Raw genomic sequence first — 14,768 nt, 5'->3', positions numbered from 1 at the left:
AATAACAAATTCACATTTATACTCACTCATTAAGAAGCCAAACAAAAATCAGTAAGGATAAAGAAAATTTGTACATTACCAATTAATTGTGCCTGACATTTAGGGAATACTCAATACAACCAAAGTAGGGCACAAATTGTTTTCCAGAATGCACCAAAACAGACCACATTTTGGCCATAAAACAAATCTCAAATTTCAATAAAGATGCAAAATGTCTTAAATCAAACCACCACCATGTATTCTTGACCAACAATGGAATTAAGTTAGAAATCAGTAACAGAAAAAATATATGGAAACTAAGTAACACACTTCTATTTAACCCACAGGGGGAAAAAAAATACCTAAAAGAAGTTACAACAAATGAAAATAACACATTACATTTGTGAAACTTACAGTACTAAATAAATAACTACATTAGACAAAATGAAGATTTCAATGGAACAATCTGCGCTTCTACCTTAAAAAAAAAAAAAAATCAAACAGAGGAGGGAGCAAGATGGAGGAGAAGTAAGAGACAGAAATATCATCAGTTCCAAGGAGTTCAGCTAGATAGTTATCAAACCATTCTGAACACCTACCAGCCCAACAGCTAGAGCTAGACGAGAACAGCAATTCTAGGAACAGAAAATCAACCACTTTCTGGAAGGTAGGACTTGGGGAGAAGTGAATCTGAAGCCACACAAAGATATAACACAGCAGGAAGGGCCAGCTCCCTGCAAGCAGTGAAGCACGGGAGCACAAAATCAGAACTTTTAGAGGACTGCTCCACTGAGTGATGTTGCTCCACAGGCTACCTGGGGGGTGGGCTGGGTGGAACCCTCATGGGGACAGTGTGGTCTCAGGAACCATGGGGTCACAGACCAGGGATGCCTGAGTGTGGCAGAGCTCCCAGGTATTGAAGCAGGGAAGCTGGCTGCAGAGATGGAGCTAAGAAGGGGGTTCTCAACTCAGGGTTATTTTAAACTGTGATCTGAGGCACAGTCGGACCACTACTCTTTGAGCAGAGACCACACAAGAGGCGGATCTGGGGAGACTCTCTCCTTCTTCCTCCGGGAGAGGCAGTGCAGTAGCGCTGCAGGAATCTGCTGGGTTTGGAGACTCTAAATGGTGCTGTGCACCAGAGATAAAAATGCTCGGTCACAGGCCAGGAGTGCACAGAGCACAGCCGGAGACCAGGGAGATGGGAGTGATTGTTTTTCACTGGAAGTGCACTGAGGAGTGGGGCCCCGAGCTCTTGCCTCCTCCAGGGCCACAGATTGGAGGTTGCCATTTTCATTCTCCTCCTCCAAAGCTGTACAGAAAGTGTTCAGGGAACAAAAGCTATCAAAAGCTCGCCTAAGCACATTACTTAGCTGGTCCCTGACAAGGGCGGTGCAATTTTGCCTCAGGCAAAGATATTTGAGAATCCCTGCAACAGGCCCATCCCCCAGAAGATCCCCCAAAACATCCAGCCAAAACCAAGTTCACTGATCTAGGAGAACTGCAGAACTCCAGAGCTAGGAAAAGCAACAAATAAGAGTTCACAGCTTCTATCCCATGATCCTTTCTTTAGTCTTTCAAAGTTAAATTTTTAAAATTCTTTTTCATATTCTATTTTTCAAAATTTTCCTCTTTACTTTTTTAAGGCTTTTTAACTATTTTATCTTACCAATATCTTTTTAAAAATCTTTTTTTACTTTTCTTTGTTATAATCATATTTTACCCCTTCACTGTATTTAACCTTATTTTTTGTTTACATATAGATTTTTCTTTAAAATTTTGGGATACAATTTCTTCTAATCAAAATATACCCTAAATCTGGTACATGGCTATGTTCTAATCTCCAGCCTGATCACATTTTTTCCCTTTTTTTTTTCCCCCAACCAACTTATCAATTCCTTGTTTAGAATCTTTTAAAAATTTCATCTTTAGGGACGCCTGGGTGGCTCAGTTGGTTAAGCAGCTGCCTTCGGCTCAGGTCATGATCCCAGCATCCTGGGATCAAGTCCCGCATCGGGCTCCTTGCTCGGCAGGGAGCCTGCTTCTCCCTCTGCCTCTGCCTGCCATTCTGTCCGCCTGTACTCGCTCTCTCTCCCTCTCTCTCTGACAAATAAATAAATAAAATCTTTAAAAATTTCATCTTTACAGTCATTTTTATCCCTCCACATTGTTTACCCTTATTTTTGTATATAGATGTTTTCTTTCTTTAAAATTTTGGGAGGTAGTCTCTTCTAACAGACCAAAATACACCCAAAATCAAGCGTGTGGCTCTGTTCTCTTCACCAGTCTAATTAGTGTATGTATATGTATATGTACATGTATTTGTATATGTGTATATATATGTGTGTGTGTGTGTATGTATATCCCCCTCCTTTTTTTTCCCCATCTTCTCCCCCTGGTTTCAGGTCTCTTCTGATTCGTTAATGTATATTTTTCTGAGGTTGTTGCTACTCTTTTGGTATTTTGTTCCTATTCATCTATTCTTATCTGATAAAATGACAAGGCAGAAAAACTCACCAAAAAGAAAAGAACAAAAGGCAGTACCAATGGCTAGGGACCTAATCAATACAAACATTTGTAATATGTCAGAACTAGAGTTCAGAATGACAATTATTAAGGAGCCAGCTGAGCCTGAAAATGCAAGCCACAAATACTGTATATAGTCAGGCTCTCATTGAAAATAGAAGGAGATAAAACGCTTCCAGGGCAAACAAAAATTAAGAGAATTTGCAAATACCAAACCAGCCCTACAGGAAATACTGAAAGGAGTCTTCTAAGAGAGGACCTTAAAGAGATGAGAAAGGAACAGACACAATATACAGTAATAGTCACCTTACAAGCAAAAGAATGGCACTCGATTCAGATCTTCATTCTTTCATTTTTCATTCATCTCAAAGTGTTACCCTATTTTAGTATATGTGCTGCCGAAGCGAGCACTCAATAGTTACCCTAAATGTGAATAGAATAAATGCCCCCAATCAAAAGACACAGGTTATAAGAATGGATAAAAAAACAAGACCCATCACTACGCTGTGTATAAGAAACTCATTTTAGACCCAAAGACAGCTCCAGATTTAAAGTGAGGAGGTGGAAAACAATTTACCATGCTAAGGGACATCAAAAGAAAGCTGGGGCGACAATCCTTATAACATATAATTAGATTTTAAGCCAAAGGCTATTAATAAGGGATGAAGAAGGACACTTTATCATACTTAAAGGGTCTATCCAACAAGAAGAAATAACAATTTTAAATATCTATGCCCCTAACATGGGAGCAGGCAACTACATAAGCCAATTAATAACAAAATCAAAGAAACACATTGACAATAATACTGTAATAGTATGGGACTTTAACACCCCCCTTACTGAAATGGACAGAGCATCTAAAGCAAAAGATCAACAAAGAAATAAAGGTTTTAAATGACACACTGGACCAGATGGACCTCACAGATATATTTAGAACCTTTTATCCCAAAGCAACAGAATATGCATTCTTCTCTAGTGCACATGGAACATTCTCCAGAACAAATCACACCCTGGGTCACAAATCAGGTCTCAACCGGTACCAAAAGATTGGGATCATCCCTGCATATTTTCAGACCACAATGCTCTGAAGCTAGAACTCAATCAAAAGAGAAAAGTTGGAAAGAACTCAAATACATGGAGGCTAAAGAGCATCCTACTAAAGAATGAATGGGTTAACCAGGAAATTAAAGAAAATTTTAAAAACTTCTGAGAAACAAATGAAAATGAAAACATAACAGTTTAGAATCTTTGGGAAATAGCAAAGGTGGTCTTAAGAGGAAAGTATATAGGGGAGCCTGGGTGGCTCAGTGGGTTAAGCCTCTGCCTTCGGCTCAGGTCATGATTCCAGGGTCTTGGGATGGAGCCCCGTATCAGGCTCTCTGCTCAGTGGGGAGCCTGCTTCATCCTCTCTCTCTACCTGCATCTCTGCCTACTTGTGATCTCTGTCAAATAAATAAAATCTTAAAAAAAAAAAAAAGAGGAAAGTATATAGCAATACAAGCCTTTCTCAAGAAACAAGAACAGTATCAAGTACACTATCTAACCCTATACCTAAAGGAGCTGAAAAGAACCCAGCAGAAGAGAAATATTAAGAGCAAAAATCAATGAACCAGAAACCAAAAGAACAGTAGAGCAGTAGAACAAAACTGGCTCCTTGAAGAATTAGTAAGACTGATAAACTCTTTGCCAGATTTATCAAAAAAAAAAAAAATAGAGAAAGTATCCAAATTAATAAAATCATGAATGAGAGAGAAAAGATCACAACCAACACCAAAAAAAAAATACAATTATAAGAACATATTATGAGCAACTATACGCCAGCAAATTTGACAATCTGGAAGAAATGGTTCCATTCCTAGAGACATAAAAACTACTAAAACTGAACCAGGAAGAAACAGAAAACCTGAACAGACCCATAACCAGTGAGGAGACTGAAGGTGCCATAAAAAATCTCCCAACAAGAGCCCAGAGCCAGACGGCTTGCCAGGGGAATTCTACCAAACATTTAAAGAATTAACATGTATTCTCTTGAAACTGTTCCAAAAAACAGAAAAGGAAGGAAACTTCCAAACTCATTTTGAGGCCAGCATTATCTTGGTCCCAAAACCAAAGACCCAATCAAAAGGGAGAATTACAGACCAATATCCTTGAATAACACGGATGTGAAAATTCTCACCAAAATACTAGCCAACAGGCTCCAACAGTACATTAAAAGGATTATTCACCACAACCAAGTGGGCTTTATTCCTGGGCTGCAAGTTTGGTTCAACATCCATAAATCAATCAATGTGATACAATATATTAATAAAGAACAAGAACCATATGATACTCTCAATAGATGCTGAGAAAGCATGTGACAATATATAGCATCCTTTCTTGATCAAAACTTCACAATGTAAGCATAGACGGTACATACCTCAATATTATCAAAGCCATCTCTGAAAAACCCGCAGCAAATTATCATTCACTATGGGGAAAAACAGCTCTTCCCCTAAGGTCAGGAACACATCAGGGATGTCCACGATCACCACTGCTATTCAACACAGTACAAGTCCTAGCCTCAGCAATCAGACAACAGAAAGAAATTAAAGGCATCCAAATCGGCAAAAAAGGAGTCAAACGCTCACTCTTTGCAAATGATATACTTTATGTGGAAAACCCAAAAGAATCCACTCCAAAACTGCTAGAATTCATCCAAGAATTCAGTAATGTGTCAAGATATAAAATCAATGCACAGAAATCAGTTTTATTTCTATACCCCAACAGCAAGAACAGAAAAAAGAGAAATTAAGGAGTCACTCCCATTTACAACTGTACCCAAAACCTTAAGGTATCTAGGAATAAACTTACCAAAGAGGCAAAGAATCTGTACTCAGAAAACTACGAAGTACTCGTGAAATAAACTGAGCAAGACACAAAGAACGGAAAAATGTTCCATGCTCATGGATTAGACGAACAAATATTGTGAAAATGTCTATGCTACCTAAAGCAATCTACACATTTAATGCAATCCCTATCAAAACACCAGCAACTTTTTTAAAAGACATGGAACAAATCAAATAATCCTAAAATATATATGGACCCTAAATAGCCAGAGGAATGTTGAAAAGGAAAGTCAAAGTTGGTGGCATCACAAGTCCAAACTTCAAGCTCTTTTACAAAGTTGTAATCATCAAGACAGTATAGTAGTGCACAAAAACAGACACACAGACCAACGGAACAGAATAGAGAGCCCAAAAATAGACCCTCAACTCAATGTTCAACTAATCTTCAACAAAGCAAGAAAGAATGTCCAATGGAAAAAAGACAGTCTCTTCAACAAATGGTGTTGGGAAAATTGGACAGCTACATGCAGAGGATTGAAACCATTTCCTTACACCACACACAAAAATAGACTCAAAATAGATGAAAGACCTCAATGTGAGACAAGAATCCATCAAAACCCTTGAGGAGAACACAGGCAGCTACCCCTTCAATCTCAGCCACACCAACCAACTTCTTCCTAGAAACATCGCTAAAGGCAAGGGAAGCAAGGGCAAAAATGAACTACTGGGACTTCATCAAGATCAAAAGCTTTTCCACAGATATTTGCAAATGAGTTATCAAATAAAGGGCTGGTTTTGGATACCCCCTATAAAGAACTAATCAAACTCAATACCCAAAGAACAAATAATCCAATTAAGAAATGGGCAAGAGACATGAATAGACATTTCTGCAAAGACATCCAAATGGCCATCAGACACAGGAAAAACTGCTCAACATCACTTGGCACCAGGGAAATACAAATCGATACCACCTCACACCAGTCAGAATGGCTAAAATTAACCAGTCAGGAAACAACAGATGTTGGAAAGGATGCAGAGAAAGGGGAACCCTCCTACACTGTTGATGGGAATGCAAGCTGGTTCAGCCACTCTGGAAAACAGTATGGAGCTTCCTCAGAAAGTTGAAAACAGAAGTACCCTATGACCTAGCAATCACACTACTGAGTATTTATCCTAAAGATACAAACAAGGAGTATGTGCACCTGAATATTTATAGCAGCAATGTCCACAATAGCCAAACTATGAAAAGAACCTAGATGTCCATCAACAGATGAATGGATGACGAAAAAGTGGTGTTTGTGTGTGTGTGTGTGTGTGTGTGTGTATGGTATACAATGGAATATTACGCAGCTCATCAAAAAAACACAAAATCTTGCCATTTGCAATGATGTGGATGGAACTAGAGGATATTAGGCTAAGCGAAATAAGTCAATCAGAGAAAAAGAATTGATCATATGATCAAAAAGAAGAGATCATATGATCTCTCTGATGAGGAATTTTAGAGGCAGGGCAGGGGTTGTGGGGGAAAGGAGGGAAAAATGAAACAAGATGGAACTGGGAAGGGAGCTAAACCATAAAAGACTCTTAATCTCAGGAAACAAACTGAGGGCTGCTGGGGTTGGTGGGCGTGGGGGCGGGCAGATAGGTTGGCTGGGTTATGGACATTGGAGAGGATATGCGCTATGGTGAGTGCTATGAATGGTGTAAGACGTATGATTCACAGACCTGTACCCCTGAAACAAATAATACATTATTACAGGTTAATAAAAAAAAAAAGAAAAAAAGAAAAAGGGTCACTGGACACCTCACCAAATTATAGATGGCTAATAAGCATATAAAAGGACTTCTACATATTTCATATGCATATGGGAAATGCATATTAAAACTCATGTACATACAAAAGCCTATAAATGGATATTTATAGTAGCTTTATTCCTAAATGCCCAAACTTGGAAGCAATCAAAATGTCCTTTCGTAGGTGAATGAACTAATAAACTATGGTATCTCTAAAAAATTGTACATTATGCAGTGCTGAAAACAAAGGAGCTCTCAAGCCATAAAAAGACATGAAGAAACCTTAGATGGGTATTACTAACTAAAAGAAGGCAATATGAAAAGACTACAACTTGTATGACTTCGACTGTATGAAATTCTGGAAAAGGCAAAACTGTGGAGACAGTAAGATCAGTGACTGGAGTAGGTACAGGAATGAATAGGCAAGGCATAGAGGATTTTAAGGGTAGTAAAAATATTCTGTATACTATTATAATGGTGGCTACATGTCATTATACATTTGCCCAAACTCCCAGAGTGTCCAACACCAAGAGGGAACCATACTGTAACTACAGACTTTGGGTGATTATGTGTCACTGTAGGTTCATAGGTTCATTAATTTTAATAAATGTATCACTCTGATGGGGGATGTAAGTTCAGGGGATATATGGGAAATCTTTGTTATCTTTCTCTCAATTATTCTATGAACCTAAGACTGCTCTAAAGAACCCCCCCTTTTTTTAAAGTGAGAAGGACAGCATGAGTGTAAAAGTGGGTGGGGGGAGGGACGGGGGAAAGGGCGAGAGAGAATCTTAAGCAGACTCCATGCTCACTGCAGAGACCAACACAGGGTTCAATCTTACGACACTGAGATCATGACCTGAACAGGAATTAAGAGTCAGACACAAAACTGAGCCCAGGTGCCTCTAGAGAAACCTTTAAAAAATAAAGGCTATATGGGATGCCTGGGTGACTCAGTTGGTTAAGCATCTGCTTCTGGCTCAGATCATTGTTCTAGGGTCCTGGGGATGGAGCCCCCCCAAGGCAGGCGGGGGGGGGGGGGTGTCCTTGCTCAGCAGGGAGCCTGCTTCTCCCTCTGCCTGCAGCTCCCCCTGCCTGTATGCTTGCTCTCTCACTCTCTCTCTCCCTGCTAAATAAAATTCAATAAATAAATAAATAAATAAATAAATAAAATAAAGAAAGGATAATACATTGTAACCAGGTAGGGTTTAGTGAGAAAAATTAAGGCTGACTGAATTTCTGAAAATCAACCAATGCAATTCATCATATTCACATAATAAGGAAAAACCATTTATGGTCATCTCAACTGATGGAGGAAAATCACTTGACAAAATTCAATAGCCACACATGACAGATCGAACAAAACTTTCTGCAAAGAAAACACCATATCCTCAACTTGATAAAGTGTATTTACAAGAAATCTATAGCTGCCATCATGGTGAAAGTCTATTTCCCCTAAGAGTCAAAACGAGGCAAGGGTATCTGCTCTCATCACAGATATTTAACTTCACACTAGAGGGTCAAGTCCATAAAAGAAGACAATTAAAAAAAAAAAAAAGGAATATACAGGGACGCCTGGGTGGCTCAGTTGGTTAAGCAGCTGCCTTCGGCTCAGGTCATGATCCCAGCGTCCTGGGATCGAGTCCCACATCGGGCTCCTTGCTCGACAGGGAGCCTGCTTCTCCCTCTGCCTCTGCCTGCCATTCTGTCTGCCTGTGCTCGCTCTCTCCCCATCTCTCTCTCTGATAAATAAGTAAAAAGCTTTTTTTTTTTTTTTTTAAGATTTTATTTATTTATTTGACAGAGAGAGATCACAAGTAGGCAGAGAGAGAGAGAGGAGGAAGCAGGCTCCCTGCTGAGCAGAGAGCCCGATGCGGGGCTCGATCCCAGGACCCTGAGATCATGACCCGAGCCGAAGGCAGCGGCTTAACCCACTGAGCCACCCAGGCGCCCCTAAATAAGTAAAAAGCTTTAAAAAAAAAAAAAAAGCTTTTAAAAAAAAAAAAGGAATATACACAGGAAAGGGAAAACTAAAACTCTTCCATTCACAAATAACTGTTTACATGGAAATCCAAAAAAACTTAAAAATGCTACTAGAAGTACAAGGAAGTTTAACAAGGTCCCAAGATACAAGGTCATTATACACACATGAATTATAATCCAACATACCAACTGAAAACTGAAATTAAACAAAAAGAAATACTAAAGTATAAATCTAATGAAATATATACTAGATCCCAAATGATGAATATTAGAAAACAATGATGAAACAAAGACTTAAATAAACGGCAAGATACTCTGGGCTCATGAATTGAAAACTCAGTATTTTAAGATGTCAATTCTTTCCAAACTTGCCTATAGACAACCAAATTCCAATCACAATCCCAGCAGGAGGCTGGTAGAAATAAATCAGTTGCTTTAAAAATTTATGTGGAAAGTTAAGGGAACCACACAGCCCAAATTCAATTCCAGAAGAATTAGATTTAATGCTTTGTTTAAAAATACATGTTTAGCATGCCATGACCCATCTATGTACATATACACAGAGAGAAGGAATATTATTGGTAGTGGCATTTTTTTTTTGGTGACACTTTAACTTTGTGTACTCTGCTTTGCTTGACTATTCAGTGACTATGAATCATTTCTGCAAAAACAAGTCATCGTACTAAAAAATAAAAACCTAGCAAAAGCTGACACAAAATATGTAGGCAGTAATCACTAGCTCTTTCTTCTTAAGTATACTAAGTAACTTGGACAAAAAAAATGAAGTCCAATCATTCAAAAAATCAATTCTAGTCCTTAGTATCATTGTTGATATTGGGGTGGAGAAAGGCACTGAAGTAGGCATAAATTGCTGGTAATGTAGTTCCAGGATTAGGTGAAAGATCCAGATATTTAAGTGGTTAATGTAATCACCGATCCAAAAGACAGCCACATGAACCAAGATTTATGATCAATCTAATTCTAGGACACTTACCAAAGAAGCTCAAAATAAAAATTAAAGCTCCAATCAATACACAATAGTAGAACATGTATTTTTTCTTTTATGTGCTTTTTTTATAGCTCAGAAATTTTCTACAGCTGTTTTATAAATAAATCAGAAAAAAAACATACAAAAAATAGATTAAGCCTCAAAAAATCTGAGTAAAAAGTAAGCCTTGTTTAGATACAGTTTAACTGTTCTAATTTAATGACTTGAGTACTTTTGAAAATTTGATTAAGTTTTGAATTTGTCAAAACCTTTAAGTAAATAAGCATATTGACTATTAAGACTGTTGAAAAATCGGACTTAATGCAAGACAAAATCCCCTCCAGTTGCTAACAAACTACACTAAAACTGAACAGTTCATGAACAGAGACAAAAGCACCAAGAATGAAAGGAGGTAGTATCATATACTACATAGAATTACATACTACAGAGTCAATTCCTAGGCTGGCCACCATAATCTAGCATACTTAAGATCAACCTTGGCCACCCAGCCTACCTGCCAGAGATAGTGACTTATTAACAGTGACTAAAATGCAGTGTCAATTTTATCAGTTTCCTAGTCAATAAAGGTGAAGAAATAGTTGTAGAAATTTTAATAGGAATATAATTTTCCATATTGTTCACTAAAGTGATTTTCTGATTTAAAACACATAAACATAAAAAATATATATTAAAAAAAAAATCCTTCACACCCCTCCCCCAACCATAATTGTTTTTTAAGGGGAAAAAAAGGTGTTCATCATGGTTCTGGAGAGGAGAACAAAACTGGAAACATGAATCCCTCCTTTTAAGTCTTTACTATACACAAAGAACATGCCTACTTGATAAATGGCCAAAATCTGACTTTACAAATCACACATTCTTCCTACCCCCAAAAAATAAAAGTAGTGTTTTAAAATTTATTATTCTGTAATACATTTATTACCCTATGCCTCTTTTGTATTAAACAGACTCAAGTAGATATTCCAGTTTATTACTGAGATTAAAAATACCTGTTTTCCATGCCCAACTACAAGAAATATAATCAAGAGAATGATCTCAGTTGAATTAACAACCTCCAGGTATTATTTTATTAAAATGCAACACTTACAGTTCAAGCAATATCAAAACTTTATGAAAAAATAGTGATTTATGTAAAATTTATGTAAAATTCGGACTCGTGTATATAATGGGAATCATTTGGGAAATCCGACAAGCGTTAGAAGTGGAATTTAGAAATCATGGATTAATGAAATATGATTTTAACGCAAATACCTCGCCCAAAATTAAAAATAACTTTAGTAACTCTAATGTTAATATGCAGTCTGTGCGGGGGGGGGGAATGGAATGATTATCTTAAACTGAAGTTTATTTGCACCACCTGAATAAAGAAACTGTACCACTATAATGAAAAATAGTATCACTCTAATGATGCTATCTAATTAAAATGCAACCTACACCGAATTAAACATGAAATTTCAGATTACAGAAGTATGCTTTACGTCAAGATACAAGATTTGTAACACCACTGAACTGACCAGCTTTTACAGATACATACATTTATTACTTGAGAAATACAGTAATTTCTTCCTAGCATGAAGGTCGAGGACCCAGCCACAGAGCTAAGACTAAACAGTACTAGTAAATATTACCACCAAGCTGTCCCAAATAGCGGGCGTTTAACTGCAGAGTCCGCCCGACAGAACAAAGAGGCCGACATGCCTCCAGGGATGACAGTGCTGCAGTCTGAGGTCGCTGGGAACAGGACGAGAAAAGACAGGGTACTCCACGGAATGGGCCTAAAACCTACGTACAGACGGCCTACGCAGCCACAGGAAAAAGAGCAACAAAAAGGCACCTAGAAGAATGGGGAGTAGCTTTCATGAAAGCTACTCACGAAAGACAGTTAGGGGTGGGAAACTACAGCTGTCTCGTCTTTGCTTCTCCCATCGGGGTTTAACTTTCCATCTCACTGCTCCTCACGGCCACTGCTGACAGCTCTACCCAAGACTCGGGGTCCTAAAGCTGAATCGGCGTGACCACGGGATACAGGGAGAAAATGGGGACGGAAGGCACTCCCTGTTGGGTGGGGTACCACGTTACCTCTGCAACCCATCCAACCCGGCTCGGGTTCCTGTCGCCTTCGCCTCTTACGCTTAGCACCATGAATGTCACAAAAAACCTCCTTACCCAGCTAGCCATGGAGCACAGTCCCAAGACGTTCCCCATCTCCGCAACGTCGCAGGAGCACCCACAGGCAACAAGATGGAGACAGTACTTCTCCACCCTTTCGGGCCTTATTTACTATTTGCGAGCCACTTCCGGCGCATAGCTCACCCCGCCCCTCAGCTTTGCGTCACTTCCTTTCAGGCCTGAGTTGGGTGGGGTGGAGGAGGGCGTCGTGATCAGATTGTGCGTGCGCATTCTTGGAATTTGGGGCTGCTTTCGGAGCAGGGTTCTTTTAACACCGCTGGCGGAAGTTTTTGGCTAATGCAGTGGTCGTAGTTTGCTACATTAAGGAAACGGTGTGAGAAAAACTCGCCTTTGCGTAATGTTTATTTGAGTTTGGGTTCAGTAGAGGCTGAGGTGGTGCTTGATGATTTTGTCCTCTAACCGCTTTTGAAGGATTGCCTTCTCGGTGCTCATACGTTCGTCCACTTATTTCTCGTTTTTACACTTTAGCGTCTTTTTGCCCCACTTACATTCTCAGATATTCCTGCAGGCCACTGCCTAGGACAAGTTCTACTGGGGTATTTCCATTCGTTTGGGTACTAACAGTTCTTTGTATCACTTTTTGTTGTTGACACGCATTTTAATTTCTCGTCCAATTAAGGTGTTACAGGAAGTTTGCCCGTTCAAAAATTTTAATTAAGTGAAAAGACATACTGATTATAAAGACTTAAATATGGCATTGATGTTATTGAACGTCATGAGCTGTTCAGGGGACATTTGGAATCCTTGCAAATTAAGTGGTAGTGATCATCTCTAGTGAGTACACAAAGTTCTAATTCTTTTTATAGTGATATAAAAAGATAATCTGGGAGAACAGTTTGGTGCACAGAAATAAAATAGAAATAGTCTTTGTCATTAATAATGACAGTTTTATAAAGATTACAAAAATTAGATGGGTGAAGGTGAAGTAACACCTAGGACTCTAGAACTGTGACCATTAAATAAGTAGTAAAAAGGAAGTAATGGAATTCGGTAAACGACAATGGGTTTAGTTTGGGCATGTTGAACTTGAAGTCTCAGAAATGCTATCCCTCAGCACGTGAAAATGCAAGCTTAAAAACCAAGAGTAATGAGATGCAAAATTTAAAGTAACTTAAATTGCCCTTAGAGTTGAAGATGTCAGCCTGAAAACAAGAAGCCAGTTCGAGAAGCAGAGCATTTAATTGGAATCAAAGAATTGCAATTAAGGTACAAAGATTTATGTAGAATCCCAAATAGTGTCCAGATTTCAGGAGGTTGACAGGATTTTCATGAAGAAAAAAAGGAGGAAGATTGGGTAAATAGTTTTAAAGAAGAGTTCATTGGTGCTGACAGGTAGGGCTGGATTTGCACTCATTGATTGGTCAGGTGAAGTGATCCCTAGGCAAAAGTTCACTTTTATTAGTCGTTTCAAAAGGGATTTTCTCCTGCTTGTTGACTTCTTGAATGTTGACCGTTTGGCCGAGTTCAAGGTTCAAGAAACAGGTTGTGAAAACCAGTTGTCCTGAAATGGCTGTTCTGGCTCCCTTTTAAAATGGCTCTACTTAAGTCATTTTTAAAAAGATAGAGGATTGAGGTAGATATCCAAAGAGAAATGTTGTAGAGTTACAGGAGTCCTTAATATGAATCCAAAAAATTTACCACTGGAAAAATTACCAAGTGGGGAGAAGCTATTGACTTAGTTTTTAACTTCTCACTGTGGTTAATGTCATTTACACACCCCTCCTTTCAATAGTCTTTCTCCTTTCAAGTTCTTTTCTTTCTCCTTTCTCCTTTCAAGTTCTTCTGAGTTTTAAATTCTGCTTTCAATATACATTGTAAAAATAGTGTTAGTAAGGTACTTGACTTCTCAGAATCTCAGAATTTTTGTTAGTAATATATCAACCTTAAAGAGTTGAGGGGATTAAATAATAATCACGTGGTCTTAAAATTAAAGCACAGTGTAAGCCTATTGTAGACCATAAATACAAGCTAGTTTCCCTCAAAATAAATTGTCTTAAAGGATGAATAAAATTTATGCATAGTTTATATTGTACAATACAAGGAGAGAAAGGATCTATGAAAAATGTGTTATGACTTTAATCCTAAAATAATTAAATTCTAAATGTAAACATGTTTAAATATTTTAACATATGTTCAATAAGAATAAACTAGGAGTAGATTAGGACAAAATAACCTATAGGGGTCAGTATAAACTTAGAATTGCAAGAGGCTGTATCCTGATTAAAGACATGCTTTTGTTAGTGAAGACATATTTTGATTTTTTAATTAAAAATCAAGACATAATAAAGGTAAAACACCCTCCTAATTTATTACCTTAATATTAAGATAGCCTATGAACAATTTTATTTCCACACAGGTTTTTTTTCCCTCCCCCAGCCCAATGTAAGCCAGTAATTCCCATGACAACCAGATATGTCTATACGTAGATGAGGACAAAAGTATAATATTTATTTCAGGTAGAA

At 38.2% G+C, this 14,768-nt stretch overlaps 1 protein-coding gene across 1 annotated transcript in view; it reads right to left on the bottom strand.

Moving 5' to 3' along the window:
- The window catches only part of SERINC1 (serine incorporator 1), a 35,374-nt gene extending 22,937 nt beyond the window's left edge, over window positions 1-12,437 (bottom strand). Inside the window, exon 1 of the mRNA XM_004740105.3 lies at window positions 12,283-12,437. Within this exon, the coding sequence (XP_004740162.1) occupies window positions 12,283-12,321 (39 nt within the window). The 5' untranslated portion in view covers window positions 12,322-12,437. The remainder of the gene's footprint in view (window positions 1-12,282) is intronic.
- Window positions 12,438-14,768: the final 2,331 nt, after the last annotated feature.

Source organism: Mustela putorius, unplaced genomic scaffold (assembly GCF_011764305.1).
Source record: "Mustela putorius furo isolate JIRA1106 unplaced genomic scaffold, ASM1176430v1.1 tig00003863_pilon_pilon_pilon, whole genome shotgun sequence".
In the NCBI taxonomy this organism is placed as follows: domain Eukaryota; kingdom Metazoa; phylum Chordata; class Mammalia; order Carnivora; family Mustelidae; genus Mustela; species Mustela putorius.
The sequence above is the reverse complement of the archived record's forward strand: the minus strand, read 5'-3'. Positions and strand labels throughout refer to the sequence as shown.